The following is a 26,632-nucleotide window of genomic DNA, read 5'->3' on the forward strand; positions in this document are numbered from 1 at the left end:
TGAAGGAACTTGAGGAAAGAAGAGAGACGCTTTAGGATTGAAGGAACGTCGAGCAGGAAGAAATGGAGGAAACAATGCTTGAAGCAGGAGGCCAGCGAGGTGGATTACAGCACGTATATGTCTGCTTCCTCTCGGACCCCCACAATCAGGTTCAGACCCTTAAGTGGATTTGGCCCCTCTGCTCTGTGACCTGGCTCATGTTTTTCTTGAATACATTTTTTGGGGACTCATTTCCTCAAGAACAGCATCCCATTCTATTAATACCCGGGGGGAGTGGGGCTCAGCCTCCCGGGAGCTGGGGATCAGGGGTTAAGGGAGAAGCTTGGGGGGCTTTGCTTGGAGGAAGAAGAGGTTCCCCTCCTGGATGCCCTGAGGAGGAATCAGGCCGAATAAATAAACATCTGTAGATGATGTTTAGATATCTATTAAATTGTTCAAATCTCTTGCGGTTAGCTTCTCGACTCCCCGGTCGGAGGAAAACTTCTGAAAGTCCTTGAAGATCCCGACGGATCATAGCGGATTTAAAAGGATATGCTGACAGAAAGAAGTCCATGCTGGCTGCAGCTGTGACAGCCACATATCAAAAGCAGTACCCAGGGAAGGATTATCCATTACAAAGTTGACATGCTTTGTTGCCATGGAGACAGACCCCCCAACCAGATTTGTAAAAACACCATTTAACCGTCATCATCTCCGCTGGCGTGACAGTTTCTCCAGTGTAAAGAGAGAGAAGTAGAGGGGTTAAAATGGACGACGTGCAAACAAACATCCGTCCCGCTCTCTGTTTAGCCGTTTCGCCACAGAGTGGTTTGGCTGCCTTGGGACCACTTTATATTAGAATGCATGTGTTTAGACGTCGCGCTGATCAGTGCATCCACTGTCAACGAGCACGTGCATGCAGAAATCTGGCACGACCGAGGGAACATAGTGGGAAGGCCAGCGGTCAGACCCAAGTGTACGTGTGTGCGAACACTCGAGGCTGGGGAGGAGGTGGTGGTCCCGGGCTGAGAACACACAAACTTGGACATCTGGGGCCCGACACCTGTGCTATGGCCTCACGTTAGTGGAATGAGAAGTCTGTGGTCCAAGCACATCTGCGGCTTGTGTGTGTGTGTGTGTGCGTGCGTTTGTGTGTGAGAAAGAGCTTGATCTGGCCGGTCACGAATGAGGTGTTTCCCTCACCTCAGAGGCCGACCACCTGTGTGCCTGTTTTGGGCGTCTGCCTGTGTCTGAGAGTACGCTGTGTGTTGTGTGCCTCTCCACGCCTCTCTACAGTGGACGGCCCAGGACGCAGTGAGCTGTTTATAAAACGTCCACAAAGGAGAACTTCATTTCAGGCGGTATGTATATTGACTTGGAGGGTAACAGTTTACACAAATGTGAGAAAGTTTTAATATCATTTTAATATATTTTTTATCTTTTGTAATAGGTTTCACTAATAAAATAAATCACTACTTTTGTTGTATAGATAATTAATCAGAAACTTTTCATCAAGTGAAAATGCAGCAGAGTCCATGGATCCAGCCTTTCTTTATTTTATAGTCGTTCGAAAATGAAAATCTCTAGCGAGGCTAAAAAGGATCGAAAGATAAATGGATAATGAAAATAATTGTTGAAGTCTCAAATAGCTTTATGGGAATATCAATTTTAAAAACAGCATTACAAATGGCAGTGGGAAAAACAAGGTCTGGAATCTATAAGGAAGTAGCCAGATGGGATCTTGGCCCTGATTTAAAGTGGACTGCGGCCAGTCACATTAGTGTCAGTGATACTCATGTAATCCTGCTGTCTTGGCCCACAGTCCTATCTCGCCAGCCCGGAAACGTTTTTTGCATTTCCCACATAGGGAGGCACCGGCCAGAGCCATCCAAGATATGGTGCGTGTGAACAAATCGGGGCCGAGGTGTGCGTATGTTCATGGTTAAGTGAAGGTGAAAGGCTTCTCAGGTATCTTGGTGTACTTTACACATAATTGATATTTCCCCGGCAAAACTATAGTCATATATAATGTCAAATGACAAAACTGTCATGAGATACACAATTTATGAAGAAAACAAAACTGCACTAAAAACAACTGTTGAAAATAACATGAAAAGTGGAATAAATATGAGATGACTCACATTATTTCCTCTGCTGCTGGGCCTCTATGTATGTTTCACAACATGGCCTGATGGAGAACACATGCCGTTGCTGTGGCGACGCACAACCCTGGTCACATGTTTCCTACATTTTTCCCCGAGAACCCCCTCAGTCAACCATAACACTTCATGGCTGCCGTCTTCAAATCAAATGTGCACATGACAAATGATGCTTACACCGTTTTCACTCAACCTTCCTTCTGTGATTGGACACAGTGGACAGATGTGATTTCTGTGGAATGCATCCACTGTGTGTATGTGTTCTTCAATGACACACAGAGGCTTTTAGACGGAAACAGGAGAATGATTAGGAGAAAGTCCCAGAAATGGGGGAGGCTTGTTACGGGGTAATCGTCCTGTTTCATAGTGATAGGGACTAAAGCATGCTTAAGTTCAGAGACCCAGGAGGAAGCAATCTGCCAGCCACAACACGAAACAGAACACCGCCGGGTTAGTCAACTCGTCTTGATCTCGTTTGCCCCTGTCAAACCGGCCGTCATGTGCGCCGGCTGATTCTAACATGCCAGGCTACAGAGAAGTAAGTAACACAAGGCCAGTCACCACCGCCCAGATACACACAAGGTTGCAGGAGCACTTGAGTGCTGACTGACTGTAGTCTGTCCCGCTGGGAGGTGGATAAGGTCCCGATGACATCGTCAAGGTCGCGGACAGAGAGCGTCACATTTTCCGACTTGCGCTCTCTGTCTGCTGGTGGGGGACGAGGCGCCCCCCAACATAATGGTAAGGAAAACACTGATAAATGTGAACTCACTGTTGCTCAGAAGGTGCCTGTACTATTGTGACTTGTTTTGCTATAACAAACTAGATCAAAGCTTAAAGCCTTGCCAGTGACAAAAAGCTTTGGTTTTGTATGTATTGTTCATTCTGCACACATGACATCCATTGCGGTCTGTCCACCCCGGGAGAGGGATCCCTCCTCTCACGTTCTGCCTACGGTTTCTTCCCTTTTTTACCCATGTGAGGGTTTCTGGACAGAGGATGTCGCATGTGTACAGACTGTAAAGCCCTCTGAGGCAAATTTGTGATTTGTGATTTTGGGCTATACAAAATAAAATGAATTTGATTTAAATTTTTTAATGTGATTTACAAGGAATATTTAAACTGCTTGTGTGTAAAGGGACTACTGCTGTTATAAAACACCACCTTATTTAAAGGGTTTACATCAATAACAGAGTGCAGTACACTAGTTTTGAATTAATTAATTTGCGATTAATCACAAATAAATCATGCAATTAATCGCGATAAAAAAAAAATGTAATTGTTGCACAGCACTAATTAAAATGTATCAAACTACTACTATCATTTGTGATTATTCCCGTCAATTGCAGCATTATTTTCATGGCTTAATTAGATAATTAAGTTGACTCAAATTTGCACTTTCAAACCAATTTTTGGAAAGGTCAATATTGTAAATGTTTTCTTAAACATGTGCCTGGTGGCTATACAACACCATGCTACAGTATCATGTACATATCAACACGGGTGTAAGAATACGTGTTCAAGATTTGGAGCCTTTTGATTATCACGGGTGAACCCAGAACTGGATAGGCCAGCTCTGCATAGTTACGGTTGCTACGTTGGGTTTGACGAATATAAAGGATAAAGGATATAAACATATGTGTGTGATCCCCTGTGTTGTAGGAGTATATATATATATATATAAAGTCGCTTCTTTGTCTGCACCCACAAGAGTCCTCTTGTTCCTGTAACAGCACCCATCATCTCATAATGTGAGTGAGCAACTTTTATAGGCTCTTAAAGCCTGACCACAGCTGAGTCTGTGACGGCGGGTCAAACTTTTCTTTGACCGAACGGAATTAAAAGTAAATCAAAGAGAAATGGAAAAAGCAGAAGCCGGAAAACCATGAATTTAATGTGAACTTCTGATGTTCACTTCATAGATAATGGAGGACAATTTTGTGTCTGATTTTTAATTTGTTCTCCTTTCAAGTGATGTTTTTCATTTCGTTCTGCATTCAATTAGCACAAACACAAAGTCCACTTTCAATTGGCCTGTGTCAAATTCTTAAATATAATGGATTATGGCCTACACATAATATTTATATCCAGCAATGACAGGCACGCGCAAAGGAATGGCATCCATGGTATGGGAGAAAGCAGAGGTGAGGCTTTTAGAAAGCACTGTATCATCCACCTAGAAGCCCTCTGTGCCAAGACACTCCAAGACATAATTCAGGAAAGAGGGCTACAGCACAGAGAACTTCAAGCTTTCTTTTCTGATGTTGTTGCTGAACACGGGGACCTGCTCTACCCGTCCTATGAGCGCTGGCTAAGTCGTGGCTCCGTGCTGCAGCGTTTTTGTTCCCTGGGATCAAATATCGACGGCGTTTTTCAAAGAGACGGGCGGACCTCTTTATGAGCGGAGCGACTCTCAGCAAAGCAAAGAGCAGCTGGAAGCACAACTGTATGTGCACATGAAAGCATTCCGTGCAAAGCTCCGCCTCTTTTAATCACAACTGCACAACTTTAATGTAGCGCGCTTCTCCACGCTGTCAGGAATCAAATGCTCATTTAAAAAGATCGAGCTGTCTGCGAGTCTCTGATCGCATCTCTCATTACAGAATTCAGTCAGCGCTTGCGAGACTTGTCTCGGTTTCCTCTGATGAGACGCCACGCAAAAACAATGATGGGCCTGTTGATGTGAGCAGACATTCTCTCAGTGAACTCCAGAGCCAGGATGACCGACAGCCCACTCTGGAATGTTCTTGGCATCTCAACGGCAAAATGCAAGCTGTCCGGTCACTGGTCCCACTGAGCGGCTCTGTTTCCATTACAGGTGAGTTCAAAATGCACACACTTTTTATGTGTTAATGAGCCCAATTTGTTTTTATTAATTCAGTCAATTACAGTTGATAACAAGTTTTAACAAACATTAATTGATATGTTAACAAGCCCAATACTAAATTTTCTTAACCGTCTTGAAACATCCACATCTTAACTGTCTTGACTGACTGACTGAAGAAAAAAATCTTCCCATCAAGAGTTTCAGTGGCAGCGGCAGGTCTTTGCTTCCCTCCCCGCACGCACACATTTAAAAAATTTAAATATAATTGCTCCTAAGTCGGTAGTTCCTCCCTAATCGAGCCTGTCGCAATCAGGGTCAGGGGGGACGGAACGCAGGGACGGATACGTCTCCTGATTGCAGGTTTGTATTGAGGGGCTGACAAAAACGCATCATGTCTTCTACCACAACGGAAATGCATCTGAAAGGTTTTAGCTAAATGTTTGCTTCACCATGAATGTAATCAGTTGAGCTTCGAAAAGGTTTGATATTTGGAGAAGTTGGAAAATGTCCCTAAGTCTTGGAGGTTATGATGCTTCAAACAGAGTGGCAGAACGCCGCTTCCCCTTTTGGTAGAAGTCTTTGATCTTTTCCGACCCGGCATCACTGCTCCTCTGTGCCGCCATCCTGTCCCTGAGCGTTGGGTGAAAGAGCATGACGGCCGCGGTGAGAATGAAGGTATGACAACTTGTTTTCATGGAACAAGGAGATCTCTTCCATTTATAGCCGCAGCTCAAAACACAGACAATCTTGTTCCCCTAAAAAACAGAGAGGCTATATTAAAAAAAGATCAGTGGACCGGCATTGTGCTCAGCTTCCTGAGACGTGTGTCATTTCCTGCTTTACATCAGCTGGGGGCGGCTGTTCCCATGGCGGAACGGACAGCATCCATCAATCCGCACAGCGTCTGTGTTCGCCCGACCATCTTACCCGCCCCCCTCTGTTTCTTTATCTCTCCGTCCAATGAACGGCACGAGGAGAGAGCGTGGGCTTGCGCAGAAGGCCGCTACTGCTCTATTCAAAGTGTGCTAAAAAGAAACCCTGTCTCTACTTCCCGTTTCCGAGAAGTGAAGACGGAAAGACGCGGAGCACAAAAGACAGCGTTGATCTGCCCAACATGTTGTCTGGAGAGGACGCAGGCTGCCTGGTTTCTTATGCTGCCGAAGGTTTATAAGCTTTAGAGACCACAGGCTTCTTGGGTTTGATAACACCAGCATCGGGATTCCTTTTCCTCCATCCAGCCACATTTTACTGTCTCCATGGAGAAAGCGCCCTTGACTTTTGTCCATGACTTATTTACTTGTTTATCCATACTAGGGTTGCTCGTCTATGACCGACCTCGGGGACAACAACGGTGCACAATAACAGCGAGCGCTGAGGGGAACTGGATATTCTGCGCTCTCTGCCATGTGAGTGGGTTGTGAGGCTGCAGTCAGCTGGCCAAGACGCTGCTCTCCATCCACAGCAGAAAACCCAGGGAATAAATATTCATTTCCCACCAAACAATCAGCTATATTGTTTCACTCTCCCGCTCACACTTTCTGTGTCTGTCTGGATATATATTCAACATCTCACTTGGTGAAGAACGGGAGCGCCAGCATGGATTCATAAAGAACCTCATATGTGCCTCTGTGCAACATCTGTTTGCCTTCCTTCCTTCCTTCATGGCTCACATCTTATATTCTTTATTTAAGCAATAAGGTACTTGAGGCAGTACTTTATCGCCCAATAATGTAACAGTTTGAGGTGCGGAGGGCCGGCAACCATCGAACTGTTACATTATTGAAGATAAAGTTCTGTCTCAAGTCCCTCATTGCTTTTATAATACGGTTACCAGCAAAATTATAAATAGTAAGTAAATAGCTCCCTTTCAGTACAAAATAGTTGTGTATCGCATATAGTCTAGAGAAAAATAGTCCCCGTACGTGCTCGTAAACAGCATCGGGTCTCCGTGATCAAGATCTCGCACCATCTCATTCATTCACATCGCTCATGACGTCCACCTGAGCTGTCCGGTTGTGAAAGCTCAAGATAAAGATAAAGATAAAAGACAAAATGTGAAATAACGGTCGTGTAAAAATGGAACGCTCGGGTCAATGTGAACAGGTACTGTACATTATCACTCAATAATGCACCTTCTGTGACTCACTGTCAACCAATCACAACGCTGGATTTCATCTACCCGTATTATAAGTTTGATTAAGAAACAAAACATTGTTATTTTTATTTTCTTTAGACGTGCATTAACAGATCTGTGCCGGCTACTTATGGGCAGCGCAACTAGCTGTAAACAAAATATTTACATATTGTCGCACTTTCAATTTGTAATGTGGGGCAACGGTGGCGCGGGAACTGCAAGGTTGGCGGTTTGAAGCCTGTCTGCTCCATGTCCCATGTCGAAGTGTCCCTGAGCAAGGCACCCAGCCCCTAACTGCTCTCTGGCAAGCGTAAACCTTGGGTTGTTTGCAAATGACAGCCCATCCAACAGGTGTGGAGCAACATTTGAAACAAAGCTGCTTCACGTAGTGAATGTAAAGCCGGTATTTACTCTCCTTTAAGCTCTGTTTTGGTCTCCATCAACTCATGAGGGAAATATCAGGCTCGACTATTTACACCATCCAGTCGCGAACCTTCTCTGTCCGTTGTGGAGCAGTGGGTGTTTATGCTTGATTTATATTTTAAACAGCTGCCTTCTGAGGGAAAAAAAGCACCGATAAATGAATCCCCCAAAACAGAAAAAAGAAAATGTTCAGTAGAGCGGCGGTGAAAAAAGAAGGAAAAATAATGGCCACAGAGACGATAATGCTCAGATAAAAGAATTGTACATAAAGTAGCCCCACCAAGCCGTCGACAGCCAAACAACCATCACCCAATCGCCACAGCTGTCTCAGCTCTCAGCCAATCAAGACAGCTGCAAAGCATCAGTTTGACCTTTTCAGTGAAGCGTCATCAGCGGGACTTGGGAAGGGATTTGGGTGGAATGGACGGAGGCGTAAAGCTTGAGACCCCAGAGGGATGAACACATCTGTGAGAATCCATCTTGGTTTCCATTGTGTTCTTAAACATTTACATCAGTTGGGTAACGCGGCAGCTTCTCAGCTGCATCAGTGAGGTTTATGGCTCTGAGGCCATAACAGCTGAAATGTGCTCGCGATGAATCAGGAGTGAGAGAAAAAACAGGGGAGAATTCCTCGGATGGTTTAAGAGCCCAAACAGTGAGCGTGAGAAATGTTTTCGTAGTTCATTTTTAGCAGGCCAGATGTGTGAAGGACGAAAGACTAAGAGTATATTTTTACTTCTTTACTTTTTCTCTCTTTCAATAGACAACGCGCAAAGAATGTCAAGGTGCTTAAAGCTGCTCACTGTCGTTATCACTTTGTCGCTGGAATAGTTTACTTCACATCTGTATGACGCAGAGAAACAGTGAGAGAGACGGGGGAGGAGGAAGGGAACGCCGGTCTCCCGATCCCGTCACCGCGCTTTTGCATCCTTCAGATGTGGAATGTGGAACTTCCTCTCTCTGCCTCCTTGCAGGGTTTCCTGTATCCACGGAGAATGTGCAGGTCAAAGGTCTGGCCGACTGTAAAATCGCTCTGTAAGTTCTCACTGCATGCCGAGGTACGGTTGTTGGGCCATTCCTTTCTCCATCTCTGTATTTTTTAAAGATCCTCCCACAGGAGCTGCACTTAACTGGAAGGAGCAGATTTTCAGTCTTTATAGCACATGTTATGTTATGTTATGTTATAGCACTGTTGAACTGAGACATTTATGCTTCCGGTGAGCTCTGTTTAACAAGATAAGAGACATGATGGGCATTGGCCTTGAAAGGTTTTTCAATGAAACGTACCGACGGTCACCTGACTTAGAGATTTCCTAGTATTTTTTACTAAAACCTTCTGTGGAAGTCTCAGAACTACTGTCTGTATATTATTAAACAGACGTACAAGGTGAGGGACTGTGAGTCCGCTGGGTTCAAAAACACTCTGTGGTTTCAGTCAAATGTTACAAACACCTAAATTATTAACAAAATGATTGAAACTTACTAATTTCCTCACTGTATTAATAGAATGTGTATTCTGGTCAGCATTATGTGCTTTCTAAATGCCTTCACCTGTCCACTGTTGCCTTCACCACAGGGCAACAGACGGGATGTGATAAATATGGATCTTAAAAGACATTTCACTTTACAAAGAGAAATCATTCCTGAAACGCCCTGAAAAACTAGTCCTTCAAGCAGGAGGTATAACGGGGTGCAAGTACTTGATGCAACTTGGGTCCATTCTTTCTTTTTGCTTCATTTGCTCCTCAGGCACAGCACAGTCCTGTCTAGTGTGTAGCCACGTATTTGGAGTCAGAAACGGCTTCTCTGTGTCTACCGAAAGCATGTTTCAACCTTGAAAAGAACCAATTTGCTAAACGGATTAAATCTCTCCAAAACACGTGTTGACAACTGCAGGAGGCGTTAACCGCCGGACTCCTCTGCATTGCTGAGCCCGTAGTCCGTGATCAGAGCGCTATCTGACGATCTGCTCAGCACGTGTTGGAAGCACGAAGCAGCCGAACCCCGGCTCTCCCCCTAAGCGTGTTATCTCAATATGTTTAGTCTATGTCTGTCTCTCCAGTCTCGGTAAAACCTATGGTTCCTATTTCTTCTTTCTGTCTTTCATTTCTCCCCCTGGCGGGTCTCCCAAACTACATTCACTCGTCCCTCTCCGGCCTCCTCTTGTTGGGGGGGATGATGCTGTTAATGCATTTCAGCAGCACCGTCTTCCATGTGGCTGAATGCCGATGACAGACTTGTACGTCCACATGATTTAAAAGGTTCACATTGCGTTGTTGTGAAGTGGTATTCAGCTAAAAGAAGGTTTGGGGCCGTGATCACAAATGATGCTGCTGTGAGCTTTGTTGGCAGTTAATCTGAGGTATTAAAGATAATACATCAGATAAATAACAACGATGTGTCAGTCCCTCTAAGGCTTTGAGACTTATCAACACTGCTTGTCGCCCCAAATGTTTTTAGATGGGTTCCAGACCAACGGGTCCCCAGTCCCCTCCCCTCCGAACCTGCGCCGTGCTTTCAACTCACTGCAGCGTGAACCCGTCCGTGTCTGATTAGACAGCCAGACTGACGGATGTTGCATGATGAGCGTGAAAGCTGGTTGGACGGGTCAAACAAACGCAGGACCTTCACCCAGAGGACCGCTGGCTGTGTCCCGGAGGACACAAACTCATTTTCTCATCTTATTTTTGTTATTTCATTTCTGTACGTAACTCATACTTATATTACTTAACAAACAAACAATTTAAGCCGCTACCAAAATCGCTTGCTAAGCCTAACCAGATCCTTTCCCTGCTGAAGTCAGAACCCATCATTCTTCTCGCTGCCGCAGCAGCTGCAGTGTAGGAAACACTTTGAGAGTACTGGAATTGGTAGTTGCATCTTAATTTGTTAAACAAAACAAAGGTGTGGTTGTGTTCTCGGAAAAGGCCTAAATCATTTAATGAATCAGCTGGGCAATCTCATTTTAAAGCAAACATTACTTGCAAACAACACCGACTTTGTTTGGGTCTATTTGTAGCCGTTGCTTGATAAATATTTGGTGCACTTCAGGGTATTTACAGCAGCACAAACAATACCCGCAATGTTAGCTTTGGTGTTTTTATGATATCGGTTGACATTGCAAGAATAAAAAGATCGACGAAGTTCGCCACAGGCTTTGATAATAATTTTTCTAAATTTTGAATTTTGAAAGCACCATACATGATCATGGCCTTGTTTTTCTTCTCCTGAATCATAAGCATAATCGGATCAACACAGAGGTGAAGGAAGACAGGGACAGAAAGAGAGACGGATGTTTTCAGCGTGGGACTTACCCTGCCACCCTTCTCTGGGAAACATTTACATCCTCCGCTGCAGTCTCTTCCTCCACAGGGGCCGCTGTGCTTCTTCCCACCCTGTCGGACACAAAGAACACAGCATGAAAGTCAGAGCTGCGCTTTTGGAGGTCACATATTTAGGAAACTGGAACATTTCGCTGTCCACTTAATTTACATGAACCCAGTGCAGCTATTTGTCCTTGTGTTGTGGCTCGCTGTCCTCTCGATGGGACACATCACACGGGGTGTCTGGCACAATGTCGTGTACTGTAGGTGTGACGTGACCAGCTATGTTTGTGTTCACACGGGTTTGTCGAAACATTTGTGGTTTATGTGCGTAAGATTGTTGTTTATAATTGTCTGGTGTGCAGAGAGGATGTTTTGTATGCGGCTCGAATGACTCATGGTAGAAGTCCCTTGAAAATCCTCTTCATCAAATAGTCTGAGCCCGGCCGCTGACTGGGGACAATTTGTCTGTAGACGTCTGCGTGCCAACCAAACCACCCACCATCACAGGCCGATCTGTGCTCGACGTGACACAATCAACAGTGGACACGACTTGATCAAAGACAGCAGTCACACAAACGGCGTTTCCCCATCCAGGGGTCAGAGGTGGAGCGACGCTAAGCCGGCTGGCATAGCTGGTAACGGCATTAAGACAGAATGGTGTCTTGGGTGACTTTTGTGTTGATGTGGTGTTTCAAATGAAAATCACATGCAAAATCTTCATTCGAGTTTCATTTTTGGATCATGTGCCGCGACCACATTTCTTACTGATCAGAGACTGAAGCAAAACAATTAGGATCCTTGACAAAACTGTAGAGACAAAATAATGTGCAATGAGGAGAGCCGGACTTTAGCTCTTAATGCTTCAAATCCATCCACAGGCACATATCAGCTCAAATCCATGCTGAAACAGCTGACTGAAGCCAAATGTCTCTGTGAGTCAAGAAAGAAACAAAGAGACACATTTCATACGGCATCGATTCAACAAAAAAAGAAAAGCAGAGAGGCTCGATGTGACCGATTATGACGTCTCTCTCGCGTCTCCGCCTACGTGCTCCACCTCCACAGCCATACCATGGAGAAGCACTCGATACCCTCCCGTCTCCCTTGTTTAAAAGTGGCAAAAAAACGGCAGAGAAAGAATCGGATGAATTCTCCCTCTTCACTGTGACAGCAGACCCCAGCGGGGGCTCTTACAATGGCCACATTGAGACCCGCCTCGGACACAAAGGCCTTCTTTTACCATAGAGACGTTGTCCTTTACTGATCCCCTATCTCTACAACAAAAAGACCCTCTTGCCCTCCCTCACGGAATGCGCAAGGCGGCATTTCTTGGTTAACTACCAGTGGATGTGAGCGGTTCCTTTCAAACCCTGTTTGATAAAGCAAAGACATGCAGTGATGTGTTTAAATTAGCCTGCGTGCTCTGGCAGCGGCTCACTCTGTCCACACACACCATCCTCTCTGTCCCCTACAATTATACCAAAGTACTGCCTTTTCTCCATCGACCATCACGATTACCTACTGTAGATCTATGGTTGAACGCACTTATTGCAAGCGTCAGCTAACTGACATGTAATGTAATGTAATCTTAGTTTCTTAGATATTGCTTTGCATTGCTGCACTTATTTAGATCAGCGCAGTAAAGCTCAATCAACAATCCTCCATATCAAAATGTAAAAAACATTGATTAAGTTAAAGAAAACCCCTCTCATGGTCAAACCATTCACTATTTGGAGCGACCACAGTTGTATTTTCATTAATCAGGATGTAAGGAAAAACATTGTGGCCTTTTTATCTGGTCCAGGTCAGTAGCTGTTTTCTTAAGGTTGTATGGATGTCCAGAGTACTTATATCTTGCAGTGACTCCCATTTTCTGAATTAAGGACCCATTAGTGGTATGTATTCCAGAGACGTTTTAAGGATAAAAGTTAGTTACTATGTGTCTTTGTCATGAGAATTGTCAGACAAATGACAAATTGTCAGTTGCTCGGCTGTGGTTTGTCATCTCTCTCTGCTTCTTGTTTACATGATGCCGCTGTGGATCATCTTTTGTGTGCTGTGAACAAGTTCCAGTGATTGGGGACGGAAACACGCTGCAGCCATCTGCCCCACTTCAAAACTGCAATCACGTGCATAAACGTTCACATGCTTTCCACAAAAAAACAAAAACACCCACACCACCTTTCAATATAAATAACCTGTGCAACTGTGTACAACCCTCAGACCACACACACAAAAGTCAAAGGACAAGTTAAATGTGCCATAGAAGATGGATTATGAAAAAAGACCAAGCAACAAACGTCTGTCTTCCTCTCAGAGCCAACTCGTTGTGTCCTGAGACAAAACAAAGTCTGATGCTCTTTGGCCAAATCCTCCATTTTGAAGCGTGTCTGACGAGTGTATTATAGTTTATTGCCATAAGGATGTTGTAGAGTTCAGGAGCAGCAAATCCACAAGGCCTCACCCTTATTTAAGTTTAGTAGATATATATCTAACTTGGATCAGTCTGTCGAAGCAGAGCCAAGTGAGTTGACGTATGTATGATGTCTGCTAGTTATATCTGTGCTTATCTATGTGTGCGTGGAGGTGAACATACTACAAAGCCATTCGTGTGTAATATTTTTGAGATTTACCATCTAGCTGCTGCCTTCATCAGTGTTTCCTAACATGAGCTAACATGTATTTGAGTTCTTGGAGGAGGTCAAGCCCCACTGGTTAATGCTTTGCTTAATGAGGAATGCTGTTTTTGTTGCCTCCCTGCTCTTTACGACCGCGCTGGTGCCGGAAAACAAATGACCTTCGATGTACAGTAAAAATGAATTAACACCAGCTGGATCGACAGCTCTGTTTCTCACGCTCAGTATTTTTTTCCTGCTACATTGATTATCAATTACAAGAATATATTTAATTAAATACAGGAGATTTAATTTGTCGTTAATAAGCAAACATTTGAGTTAGTAATGGACCAGTTGGAGACATTTTCCTTTACGTAGTTTGTCATTCCATCAGTCTATGACAACGCACAGGTAAGGAAAAGGTTCCCTGGCAGTTCATTATGGAAAACCGCCGACAATATCCGGTTACACTATGATGTCTCATAAGATGCTGTGGCTAAATAAAGTTCACTAATTTCATGGCATTCAATTATACTTTTTATGATTCTATGATTTTTGCTGTATACCAAAATTGGATGTCAGCTAATCAGAGATGTTCCATGATAAGATGTGCCATGATAAAAGTCTGATAGTTTTGATTGTACTTTATTTTGGTGATTTACTTCCACACTAGGTATTTTAAGAGGAAGCATTGGCTTTACTCTTGAGGGTGGCTGTCCAATATCGAAGCTTTTGAAGAAATCCTTTTTGTTTTTAAAAACAAAATTGTAAAGAATCTGCTTGTTGTTTCATTTTTGGTGAATTGAGTAATCATTTCCATCATGATAGTAAACGTGTAGACACGATGGTGGTCGGGTTTTGTGGATTGTCTGTGGTCAGCCTGACTCACCGTGGTCTTTTCCATGTAATGTAAACAGTATGTTTACCCAGACATAAGCACTCCCTCACTCTTCCTATCAATGTCAAGAGCAGCCATCAACAACAGCACATAGCGGAACAGGATGAGGACTAAAACTGACTAAAAGAAAGAATGTAGACCAAACCAACAAAAATAAAGATGCAGAAAAACAATGTCAGATCTTGAGAGCAAGATGCAACTAATGGGGAAATGTATAAATGTGGCCTTCAGCTACAGAGGCTGGGAGGATTTATGGTGTTCAAAAGCAGGAATCTAATCTATGAATCTAATCTAAACAGGATTAGATTCATTAATAATTAGACAAAATGGACCCATAATCCCTGCATGTTTGAAAAGACTTTCAAATGCCACCAAGAGAAACATCATCTTCAAAATGTAGGTTTTTACTTAATTTATTGCAGATGAGAACATAAAATATTCAATGAAACACAGAAAATACACTTTGATGCCTCTCGCCTATTAAATGAAATGCAAACATACGACACACACAGAAAGAAAGGAGACAGATGGGGGCCGTGATGTCGACACACAGCTGTACATTCCACATCTCCCCCGGTAAATTACTCAATGAAACATCCCATGATCCCTGCAGATTATTAACCAACTAAAACCGTCACTCAGAAATATGCGTGACGATATGCGTGCGTTGGGTTGTTGTGACTGACGGAGACAGAGACAGATTTCAGATGGAGACAGAAAATCCCCCGTTTCTGACTGTAATTTTCCACATGAAACTATGTTTTTTATCTAATACCTGAAAAAAAAAGCTTTCCTCACACTGATAGCATTTCTTACTCTCTGTTGTTCAAGCATTCACACGTCAACCTCTGTATCACTGAAAGATCACGTCAGCAACATCAACATGAACCTCAGGTGATGGAAATGACAAACGGCCCCTTTGAGATAGTTTCACACATGGAAGGACGCAGGGAAGCAGGGACGGTGTTTGTGTCAGACCCTCCCCGTGTTTGAGGAACAGACATCACAGACTATTCCAGGTCAACATGAGTGTTTGATCTGCGGGTGGTGATGACACGGTTCGCAGGCTGGCCATCAGTAACTCACGCTGGGAGGATGGACAGATCTGAAATACGGCTGCTGTGATAACGGTAATTACGGCTCTTCTTGAATCAACAGAAACCGAATCCATCTACAAGGAACCCTGCGACATTAAGTGGGTCAGAGGCTGTTGCTCGTCCTTAATGAAGAATCGTCCCTGTGGCCTTTCCACTTTGACCTTGGCCTACAGGAATGCCCGACTCCACAGATCAATGGTGGATGCCCCCTCAATTCTACAAACACTTGTCTAATTAACCGATCCGAAGGCTGCTGCCCGCATCATCTAACTTCATAAGAACTTACACTGGTAAGGTCTGGTCTCAGGAGCTATAGGCTCAAGAAAACCAATATAACCCTGATACCAAAATAAATACGGGGCATGCTTCAGGACGTGGATGTCTTGTGATTGACAGGCTTCAAAACTGTGTATGATGTAAGCATTATTTCCACTGGGAATGGCTGGTCCACTTTAGTTTCCAGTTGATTTTCAAAAAAGATAAATAAGTATCTAAGGGGAACTAAAAAGTACTTAAAGGAATGTTACTGTATTATCGAGGTTTACATTCATTTCAGTTTCATAATCTTATGATTCTGACATCATTTTTAATGTTTGAGACTGATTGAGACAGCATGTATATTCTGTTTTATTTACAAACACCAAGAAATAAAGGTTTAATAGTCTGCGAGTATATTCATGCACTGTATGTCCGACTACATGTCCCGGTTACCAGAGGCCCTTCTTCTCGCTCATAACGAGAAGCTCAAACGCGTTGAATGAAAAACACCTGGCCGCTGTTAACAGGAAGCTCCGAGAACGGTTCCTGTAAGTGCTACTCACGTCCGTGATGGAAACATGCTGGGTGATAAGCCTTCATGCGTGTCTGGCCGATATCTCAATGTCAGTGGACAGACGGATTCTGCACCGCGCGTGTGATACTCCCTTCCTCCAGCTGAAAACGACCTTGTCAAAGGATCCCATGAAGTTCACATCTGAATCAAGAGGGTACATTAAATATAAAACAGAGGATGAATCCCGATAACTTTGAGGCTCACAACTCTTCCTCTAGCGCCACCAAGAGGTCGGCATTATATACTAATGTTATTCCGATTGTTCTCAGCTGTACTTGGTGCTAATTTGAAAGGGTTGGCATTTGGGATGTTAACAATTAATCGTTTGCAGCTTTGAGCTGAGCATTTTGCCGGGCTCGTTTTGGTGTTTCAGCGATCAGTACCAGAACACAAGCGGCTTTAGGCCAGCGTGCCCAAAACCGCAGTTTATGCTTTGTGTGCAGCTTCAGCTTCTCGCTATGGTGCGAAAACCTGAATTAAATGATCAGATCATATTATGGTGAAATTGCTTTGCTGGCCACATTGGATCTGGACCACAGCTTCTGTGAATCAGTGCTTCTTCACAGCTAATTGATGTTCCTGTCGTACCACCGTCAACTTCCTGTTTGAGTTCACACAGAGACTCAAACTCTGAGAAATACCCACAACCACATTCACACAAACAGACAATCAAAAAAAAGAAAATGAATGAAGTTCAAATGTCTGAATGTTAACATGGGAACAGCTGTGAGAATAAACACATCTTCACACTGAAGCAGAGCTATTCTAGAAAGTCACTCAACGTTTTGAAAAATATCAGACACATCTACAGAAATGACCGAATGATTGGCTCTATAAATCCAAAATAAAGGGCGCCAAGTGGGGAGTGGGAACAGAGGTCGGTCTGCTAGGAGCAGGACGCAGCTTTAAAAGGGGAACATGAAGTAGAGCAGAGGGACCTGAGAGGAGCAGAGTGGACACTCCCACTCTGCTCCTCTGGCTGCTCTCCAGTGTAAACACGGCTCTGGTTTCTGCCCGGGACCTGACGCAGCTGGACCTTTCCTCTCCTTGACTGGCCTCAGGTCACGCTGGATCTCAACTCCCATTTCCCAGAGGGGCACACTTCTCATCAATGCTTCCTGCTACAGTCTGACCTAAACGGAGATGCGATTAGAACTGTTTGGCATTTTAGCGCTAACTGTCCAATCTGTCAGACTTGCTGTGTTGAAGGCCCTACTGTTTAGCCTTCTAATCAGATGATCCATCACATCCAGATGGGAGGATCCGTTCAGTAAGAACATGGACATCTGATACGCCTGAGAACAGTCATGTTTTCTCTTTTTCTTCTACTTACGAGTAGACAATGTCCTCATAGGGATAGAATGATGACACACATTGCTAAATAATAGATATATACATATTAGCTTTAATTACTCGTGATTGGATGATAGGTTTGGTAAGTCCTGAGTCCAGAGACAGAGAGGATGTAAATTACGCAAAAACAGAGGCCTTTAGTCTTTAGACATGCTGGTGGTTCTGTGAGGCTGCACTCAAATCGGTTCTTTGGAGCTAGATGATAAAAATTCATTTTAGAGAATACATGCCGATATTTCTCAAGAACGTTCTCTCAAAGCCACAAACGTCAGCCCCATGTGGCCGTTAGACCCATCGATGGGTACCAGTAACCCATTTCACTGCTATCCTCCACATCTCAAGGGATAAAGGAGCGGGACAGAGAGTGAAAAGAATTATTGGTCATGGTTATGTTCCCACAAATTGTGCATTTAACTTTGTTTTTCCCATGACAAGAAATAATTCAGTTATATCAATTCGACCACAGCTGCGATGGGAATGAAGGTTCTGGCTCCAGTCCAGAGGAAATAATGCGTAAAGCCGGAAAGTGAGATCAGGGAATGGCAACGTTCCCACTTGATGGGATTGGGACATTGTGGAGGGCCTACAAACACCAGAATATAATATGAATCAAATTCAAACAAATGACCATGTGAGCACCTGTTGAATCAAACAACGCGTGATATAACAAGCCAGCAGTCTTTTTGTGAGAGTACGTATGTACGGTCTTAGTGTAAACACAGCTGACACAATCCTTCCATCTGAGCTCACTGAGGAGACGTACCTCTGCTGAGGAGAGACAGAGACGTGTGGGACGAGGACACGAGGGGGAAGAGGGGAGCTGAGACATTAAGGAGACGAGCGGAGAGGGGAAGAGTACAGTAAAAGAGAGGGAGGACAGACCGTCGGCCAAGTGTCCCTTTAAGAGAAGGACGGTGAGAGGGCGAGGGGGACAGAAGACAGGGAGACGGAGAACAGGGGGGGAAATTAGGCTATAAAAGGAAGCAGCGAGAGACTGGAGCCTGGGAAGACTGGGTGGAATCCGTGCGGCAAGACCTTATGGGACCCTTTTGTCTCTACATTAATCACTGCTAGATGGAGTAAGGGCAAAGGACAGGAGCGGACATATGCAATATATGGGGATTTTCCAGAGGCAACATCCACGAGGAATTTCCGAAACTGCATTCCAAGTCAAATAAAAGTGACTCTACTGCAGGACGTTACATTCACACAGGGGAACTGATTATTGCTGCTCGCACATAAGGTGCTGCAGAGGAGGACCGCACGGTAACCCAATAGAAAAAGCGTCTTCCTGCAGAACATTATGACATTCTAAATAACAACAAAATAATAAGTTCAAGCATCTGTATGCCAACTAAAGGACTGACAGACGCTGACTTGTTGCAGTATAAAAGCTTCAGAAAACCCTAAGCACTTTATCTCTGTGTGTGGATGAGCAGAGAACCATTTGAATCACCGTATAGTGCGGCTCTTTAGACTCTTTAGAGATAAAACATACTGCACATACTTTATAAGAAGTCTAGGGGTTTAGTTTGTCAACTTCCGAAAACTCTGAGGTATTTGGAATGAGACCAGAACAGAGTCAAGTAGAGAAGGTCAGACTGCCACCAGGCTTCACACGTACGTTCCCTTTTCAATTTCATGATACTTTGAGTACAGTTTGAACAACAATGGGTTCACATTGCGAACGCAACACGTACTCAGTAAACTCTGGAATTTGTGGCGTCCAGCGGCTTGTAAAGGAACTCTTGACACGTTTACACTCCAACCTGTTTCCTTTTCCTGTTTAGAGAGCCTCTCTGGATAATCTATTTTCTCTTCACACAATGCACTCAGGATGTGTCCCACAAAACTGAACTTTGCTAAGCCCAAAGATCAGGAGCAAGTACGAGCAAGAAACTCACACACTCACAATACCTGCTTTCGCTGGACGGATTCACTGGACTTTGAGTCCTATGTTTTCTAACAGTATTCATCGATGTGTGCTTGTTTAACCAGTGGGGGCAAACTGCCAGGCTCGCCAGGACGTCCCTCGCTCGCACAATGTCAAACCCCGGAGACCAATCAAATAATCGCCCCCACCACATTTCAAACAGCTGTTCCCGAGGAGAACAATACCAAAGCAAACAAAAGACACGCAGAACGGACACCACATTCGCACGTGAGCAAGCGTGCATCCACACCAGCGTCACGCAGGGAAAATGTGGCGAAGGTCAGCGAGGTCGGTCTGCAAAGTGCGGGCAACACCTCGGTGGAAAATGACACGCATCCATGCCTGCGCACACCGGTGACAGGGAAGCCCCACACATGGGCTTCTCATCCGAGACGCAGCTCCCTGCAGCACAGTACAATGGGCTCTTCCCTCGATTGTTACAGTCGGGCGATCTCCGTGTCACAGACAATATTTTGGCAGGCAACGTGCCGGCCATTTTTCTGTCCTTATCACAGGCAGACATCTCCCCCCTCGCCCCGGACACACGCCTCCCTCTGCCATAAAACAATCACTTTTGAGGGGGCGGTCACGCGTCTGCGTTCCTTCGGGTGACCCCCATCACGCAGCACTCATCCACACTTAGACGGAGGCTTAAGCATCTCCAAGAGAAATGCTTGGCTGTGAAACCAATTTTGACTGCAATTCTATCATTTTTTTGATTGTTTTGCATGTTCTCTTACGGTTCTTTACAGCGTAATGTATTCGATTTGGTTTGGCTGTGCGGCTGCAAAGGCAACCGTGCTAAATAAGCACATGCTGAAACAGCATTCACCCCGAGCATCCACTTAGCTGGTGATTGCTAAAGCAGATGTTGCTGCCGGGCTTCCAGGTACTGTAGGAATCTGTGGACGCAAATGTCTCCCTTTCAGGGCCAGAGACCAAACTCCCACAGCTGAGACATCCTCTTCCAGCATCATCCCCGCCGTCCACCGTGCTCAAACACATCTTGAAATATATTCTCATCCACACGAGAATCAAAGCCCCTCACAGGGTCCTCTAGGAAACATCCTGTTAACATTACTGCCTCTAGAGCCTTCCTTCCTCCGCCAACGGACGCTGATAAACGGTCATTTTTATGTGCATTGTTTATGTGCAGGTGTGAAGGGCATTAAATCATGTTTTTAGTCATGGCATTGAATGCAAATCAGGAAATCGAAAAATTAGGATCCTCTAATGAAACCGTCCCGAAGGAGCAGTAATGTAGCACTTTGGAGTCAAAACATATGACCAATAAAACTGACTGAAGGGATCAGAAACGGTTTGAGCATAAAAGGACAACCGTTCCACGTGGATACACTTCAGGGTCGGTTAAAAACGTCTCATGATAAAGAGTGTGAGACTCAATTCAGCAGTCAGTCAATATCATTGATAGGAAGCAAAATATTCGTTGGTACCCATGGTCAAATATGAGGATTTGTTAGATTCTGTAGTTCACAGCAGGACAAAAACTAGGGAGTCTTTCGTGGAGTCTTCGGGGCAGCTGAATGCGGCGCCTTCTTCTATTTTTGATAATGTGTTTGACCCCTTTACCCATACCGGCCGAACCTCTTCCCGCAGATACTACAGGCCTCGGGCCAGATCCGCTCTCTATCGTAACCTCTCCTCTCTCACCTATCCCACCCGCTCCACTCATGTCCAGCACCCCGTCACAGGAGGCCTCTGGAACTGCCAGTCAGCTGACTAAATGTATTTGGGTTGAGGAATGTTAAACATTTGAAACAGGAAAACAGGGGAATATTTACTTTCTCAGATTTAAAAGAAATGATGAATAGATCAAGATGATAACGGTGGGCGGTAGTTTACTCAATCAGAACCGCTGGTTGGAAGCTCCTAACACTTTTACAGAATTAAAGAGGCTGCTTCAGACAATTTCCGTCACAATTCGACCTTCACACCCATTCCAGCTCTGATTGGCCAGCAGCCGAGATCAAAAAGGAGCCGGGGCTGGAAGTTCTGTCATGATATGCGTTCACAGCTGAGCTCAGTAATGCGAAGGTTGTTCAGGAGAGACGGCCTGAAAATGGGTTTTTATATTCCAAAACTGGAATAATTCATTCCTCAATAATTGGCTCTTCACTCTGCCCTAAACTGTGGCCAATTGAAAAACAAGCAAAATATAACCAAAGAGGCTATTGCACCTCAGCACGCTGACCGAACCAGGAAGCCCGTTAAAGAATCCTGTGTGAAACGTCACAAGTTGTTGTTTGATCATTCACCATTTTGTACAAGTAAAATCATTATGTCGTTACTCAGAGCTCATGACTCCCTGATCCCGTTTCAATAGCTTCTTTAATCCGCACACAGACAGGGGCGTTTAACCAAAAGGTAAAATGCCGATTCATCACATCCAGAAACTGAAAGTAGTTCTCTGCAAAGGGCACGTGGTTGATGCCAACCTAATATTAGACAGCTGCCTTCCTGTAAAACTGCCCTTGAGCAAAGCAGCATAATACACAGAGGAGCTGAGCTGTGTCACACGCTTTTAATCAAGGCCTTACCTAATCTGATAAAAGCAGCAGACAACTGGCCTTTTCATCACTACCAAGAAAGTAACAAATGTCTGACGGAACAACGAGCATCTGATCAGCACACACAGGAGAGCAAAACACACTCAGTGTAAAAGTCAGGAGGTGTAGGAGAGAGAGAGAGAGGGGATAAACAAGTAATTGAGCTGTTACTTTGGCCTAGTAAAACATTACAATTGTTCAATAAAACATCTGTGTTTTCTCTTTCACATAAATCTCCAGAAGTGTTTATGGATATAAGGAAAAACAATAAATCATTTTACGTGTATGTGGAAAAGTTTTTTTTTTCCCAACGCAGGAGCAGCGAACGGTAAAATCAACACACACGTGGATCTGCTCCACTGATACTGAACACACATTTCTCCAATAGGAAGAAGGCAAGACCTCCTCCAATGACACACAAACGCCCGCGTAGGACATTGATTGGATTTCCATTTTCATACATATTCATAATTTCCAAATAAAAATTGAATTGAATTGAATTGAATTAGCTCCTTCATCCCATCATCCTATTTAACAGTTATGTAAAGTTTCCTAGTAGTTCCTGAGCTGTCGTATTTACAGGAATAAGATGAACCTGAGGTCAAAGTGACCTTCACCTGTGACCTCGAAAATCGTCTCAGTTAATCTTTCATTGAGAGGCTAAGTGAGCCACATTTGAAGGAATCACTTCCCGGTTTTCCTAAGACATTGCATTCACGTGAATGGTGCCAACAAAATTTTTCACACTTGAATGTTTTGAACGTTTTAACAAATAAAATCTAAATGCAAAAGACATTCTGATCCATGTGAACTGTTTAATGGTACGTTCTGGAAAAATTGGGGCCACTAAAGGTTTATCTCAATTTCCTGAACTCCTCATATAATTCCCATAACAGTAGTGGATGGAAACACGGCTTTGAGTCACTATTGTTTTTGCCAATTCACAGAACATGTGTCCACGTGTTGCTCTTCGTTGGGTAGACTCATGGCTACTTTCACAGTTTGATGTGCTTGTGACATCAAATTTCGAGGCACCTGCCCTTTGACCTCTCGTTGACACCATTCTTATCGGTGTTTACGGGCCCTCCCTTCCACTGGGGGCCGGTGTCCTGATCGCTGTCTCTTTTATGTCTTTCAGGATGTTGATTGACAGCTCAATGAGCCACGCCTGAGCCAGCTGCGAGGTCTCTCCTTGTGAACATTCTTTGCCTGGTTTAGTTAAGTTTAGTCTAGTTTAGTTAACCTTTGAACACATGGTTTTATTTAGCCCTTTATTTATGTTGCAGTCCTTGAGCTGGTTGTGACGTCAGTAGAAATCTGCGATGGTGGATCATTTGGATTAAAGGGGAAGGCATCACAGCGCTACTATCTCACAGGGCTCATGTCCTCAGTGTCATTTTAAGTGGTATTGTCTTTGGGTACAGACTTCCCTCTTAATGTTTGTGTCTCTTTGCTTAGCATCAGGTGAGGTATATCAAATCAAGACTGTTTTTAATCTCCGTTAGTTGCAGCGGGGATCACTCCAGTATAGACAGGAGGAATACTATACGTTACCAGTAGCACCAGTAGATATTGGAATACAAGTTCTATTTTAGAACTTTCTTTTTGAAAAAAATGTAAATCCAAATCATAAATATGAAAACCATGTTTCAGTACAAATTCAGATCTTTTAATCTGTATTTTACCAGATTGAAGCTGTTTCCATTCATTTATTTACAACATAAAAATCCATTAGCAGTCTCTTAAAAACAGACAGAGTGAATGTATCCTCAAAATGTATTTCAGTGCCATAACGCAGGTGTAAGTACAGCAACTCCTAATCCCTACCAGGTCAAAGGAGAAAACAAAGCACATGGCTCCATGACAGTGTCGCCGTTTATTGAATGCCGGGTGAATGTGAAGCACTGAAATGTCGACGTGAGTCCATTTCCCAATGAACTGCACGCGCTTTGCCGTCATTTACCAGCACGCACGCGGAGTCCCTCCCACAGGACCAGCGACACTCCCAACGTGCGACTTCTTATCTCTAACCAAAAAAAACAACCGCGAGTTTCCAAGTGAAAGTCAACAAGCCAAAAATCGAGCACAACGTGGGAGAGGAAAAAAATAAAAATAAAATAAAATGAAATAAATAAAAATAAACTTACCGCTTGCGCTCCGGAGGCGAGGATGGCCACGCAGAGGCACAGCAGCAGCATCCTGCAGCCAGAGGCGGTGACAGCGTTAACACACAGTACTGCCACCGACTTCCCCAAAAGCGAGGCTTTGCAGCGCAGCGGTCCGCTCACCTCAGGTCCTTCGGTCCTCCGTCCCGTTGTCCCGGCATGGTCCCGCTCGTGCGCACCGAGACACACTTCAAATCCACTGTTTCGCTCGTGGAAACGCGTCACTGCATGTCGGCCCGAACCCTGATGAGCAGGTCGAGACCCTCGAACGTTAATAAGCCCGATCACAGAGTCCGTGCATGCGATCCACCAGGAAACAACTTCATACTTTATCCCCCCACAAAAAAAACTGTTCTCGCGAGGTGCGCGCGGAACAGCTGGAACGATTAATCGATTTCCACGAGTGGTCAATATGTCATTAAGTGATGTTACTTACTGTGACGGGAATGGAGATCACGGGGCCGGGACGCTTCGGTTTGAGGTATGAAGATACCTGTGGCACCAAAACCTGCTCCGATACTCTGCAAAAATAAACCCACCAAAGTGAGGCGCGCCGTCCCGATCTCCTTACCGAGAGAAGGCAAAGTGTTTGTAACATGCACGCTCGAGTCCCGTTTGCATGGGGGCGACGGGGGTCGGGTTTTTTTTTTGGGAGGGGGTGTGGTGCAGCAGAAACAAGACCAAGTTGCATTGATCGGGACTTCACATCGTCTCGGACAAAGATGCAGCCCAACGTGTCCGCGCTCCTCCGATGAGTCAATAGTTTACCAGAAGAGCGCGAGAGAGCACGAGGAGCTGCAGACAGGTGTTGTTGTGTTCTTAATTTATTTTTTTTAATTGTTGCGGGTCCTCCGCCATGCTGCTGCCGTCCTCCACCCTGCTGCTGCTGGCGGCTCTGTACGGCGGCGTAGACCTGACGGGGGCTGAGGTGAGTGGATGGAGAACTACACCTTAGGACGCATATCTCCTAAACTTGGTTCCATTAAGGGAAGGAGAGCAACTTTTAAACAAAGTGCCTGCGACGGAGTTTTAGCGTAGACGTGCACACAAGTCGGATAGTATATTACCACATGCATCTAGTGTATTGTGTAGTGTATTCTGTAGTATTTGTGTAGTATTTGTGCTACCGTGTGTTTTTCTTTGATGAGTTCAGACCGTTAAGTAAACATTAATAACTGTTCATCTGTTACTGAGCTTCAGTCCCATTTCAGCGCTTCACTGTCAAATAGAGTCTCTACATCTTCTGTTTGTTGTTTGTTTGAATATTCCTAAATGTAATTATTAGTTTTATAACTGTTATTACGTGTCGCTTCAAACACTTCTCATCTGTTTGTGAGGCAGTTCTAATACTTCAGAGTTGAATTTACTCGCTGTGAAGCCTCTTTTCCAGACGGGGGGAGAGAGAGAGAGAGAGAGAGAGAGAGAGAGAGAGAGAGAGAGAGAGGGAGGGAGAGAGAGGGAGGGAGAGAGAGAGAGAGAGAGAGAGAGAGAGAGAGGGAGGGAGAGAGAGGGAGGGAGAGAGAGAGAGAGAGAGAGAGAGGGAGGGAGAGAGAGAGAGAGAGAGAGAGAGGGAGGGAGAGATAGAGATATGCAGGCGTGTGTGTTTGTTAAAGGGGGAGAGGACGGAGGGGAGAGGAGGGAGGGGAGTAAGTGGGTAAGAGGGAGACTTGGATATATTATAGTGAAATACCTTAATGCATCAATACTATGTTTAGATTATCCAATACAATCGTTGTGATTGTGTCTCTTTTAGAGACCTTTTTATAATCTTAAAGTGAGTATCATGTTCGAGTGGATAAACCGATGACACTGAGTGTGTATCTCTTCTCTCAGGGTATACAAATGTTATGTTCGACATAAACATTTTTAATGCACTGATATCTGATGGTGCAAGGGAGTGGAAATATTATGCGTTCAACCAGTTTTGTCAGTCAATCTTTCGCAGGGCAAATGTTTGACCAACGGGAATTTCTTGGCTGCAGTAGGCGGCATCCCACACGGCCAACAGCAAGGTTCGGACATCCAGGTTTCTCATTCAAAAGTAGTTCAATGGAAAACAATAATATGGCAGGAAGGACGGGGGCTCCGAGTCTCCCCTGAGAACAGAGAGAGTTCAGAGGCCTGCTGCTCCGCTCCACCCATCATTTGTTTTGAAGGGTGGGTGGAGTTTGTGGCAGAAACATCTCTCACGTGAGTAACAGAAATCCAGGTGAGGGGGCGAAAAACACTTGTGGAGCGTCTCAGGAGTAAAGATGAGGAAATACCGGCTGTTAATTTGTTTGCATTATTGCGCCATTGAGCTTCATGTTCAGTTTCGGGGCAAA

The 26,632-nt window shown here is 44.5% G+C and overlaps 2 protein-coding genes across 4 annotated transcripts in view; one reads left to right on the forward strand and one right to left on the reverse strand.

Moving 5' to 3' along the window:
- Positions 1 to 24,886, reverse strand: part of col4a2 (collagen, type IV, alpha 2) — a 46,719-nt gene extending 21,833 nt beyond the window's left edge. For all 3 annotated transcript variants that reach the window (XM_040201011.2, XM_040201007.2, XM_040201008.2), the window contains exons 1-4: positions 24,745 to 24,886; positions 24,432 to 24,551; positions 24,291 to 24,342; positions 10,837 to 10,917 (exon numbers count right to left, since the gene is read on the reverse strand). In XM_040201011.2, coding sequence (XP_040056945.2) covers positions 10,837 to 10,917; positions 24,291 to 24,342; positions 24,432 to 24,469 — 171 coding nt within the window. In that variant the 5' untranslated portion in view covers positions 24,470 to 24,551; positions 24,745 to 24,886. The remainder of the gene's footprint in view (positions 1 to 10,836; positions 10,918 to 24,290; positions 24,343 to 24,431; positions 24,552 to 24,744) is intronic.
- Positions 24,887 to 24,995: 109 nt separating this feature from the next.
- The window catches only part of col4a1 (collagen, type IV, alpha 1), a 32,557-nt gene continuing 30,920 nt past the window's right edge, over positions 24,996 to 26,632 (forward strand). Inside the window, exon 1 of the mRNA XM_040201012.2 lies at positions 24,996 to 25,236. Within this exon, the coding sequence (XP_040056946.2) occupies positions 25,165 to 25,236 (72 nt within the window). The 5' untranslated portion in view covers positions 24,996 to 25,164. The remainder of the gene's footprint in view (positions 25,237 to 26,632) is intronic.

Source organism: Gasterosteus aculeatus, chromosome 16 (genome assembly GCF_964276395.1).
Source record: "Gasterosteus aculeatus chromosome 16, fGasAcu3.hap1.1, whole genome shotgun sequence".
Classification (NCBI taxonomy): domain Eukaryota; kingdom Metazoa; phylum Chordata; class Actinopteri; order Perciformes; family Gasterosteidae; genus Gasterosteus; species Gasterosteus aculeatus.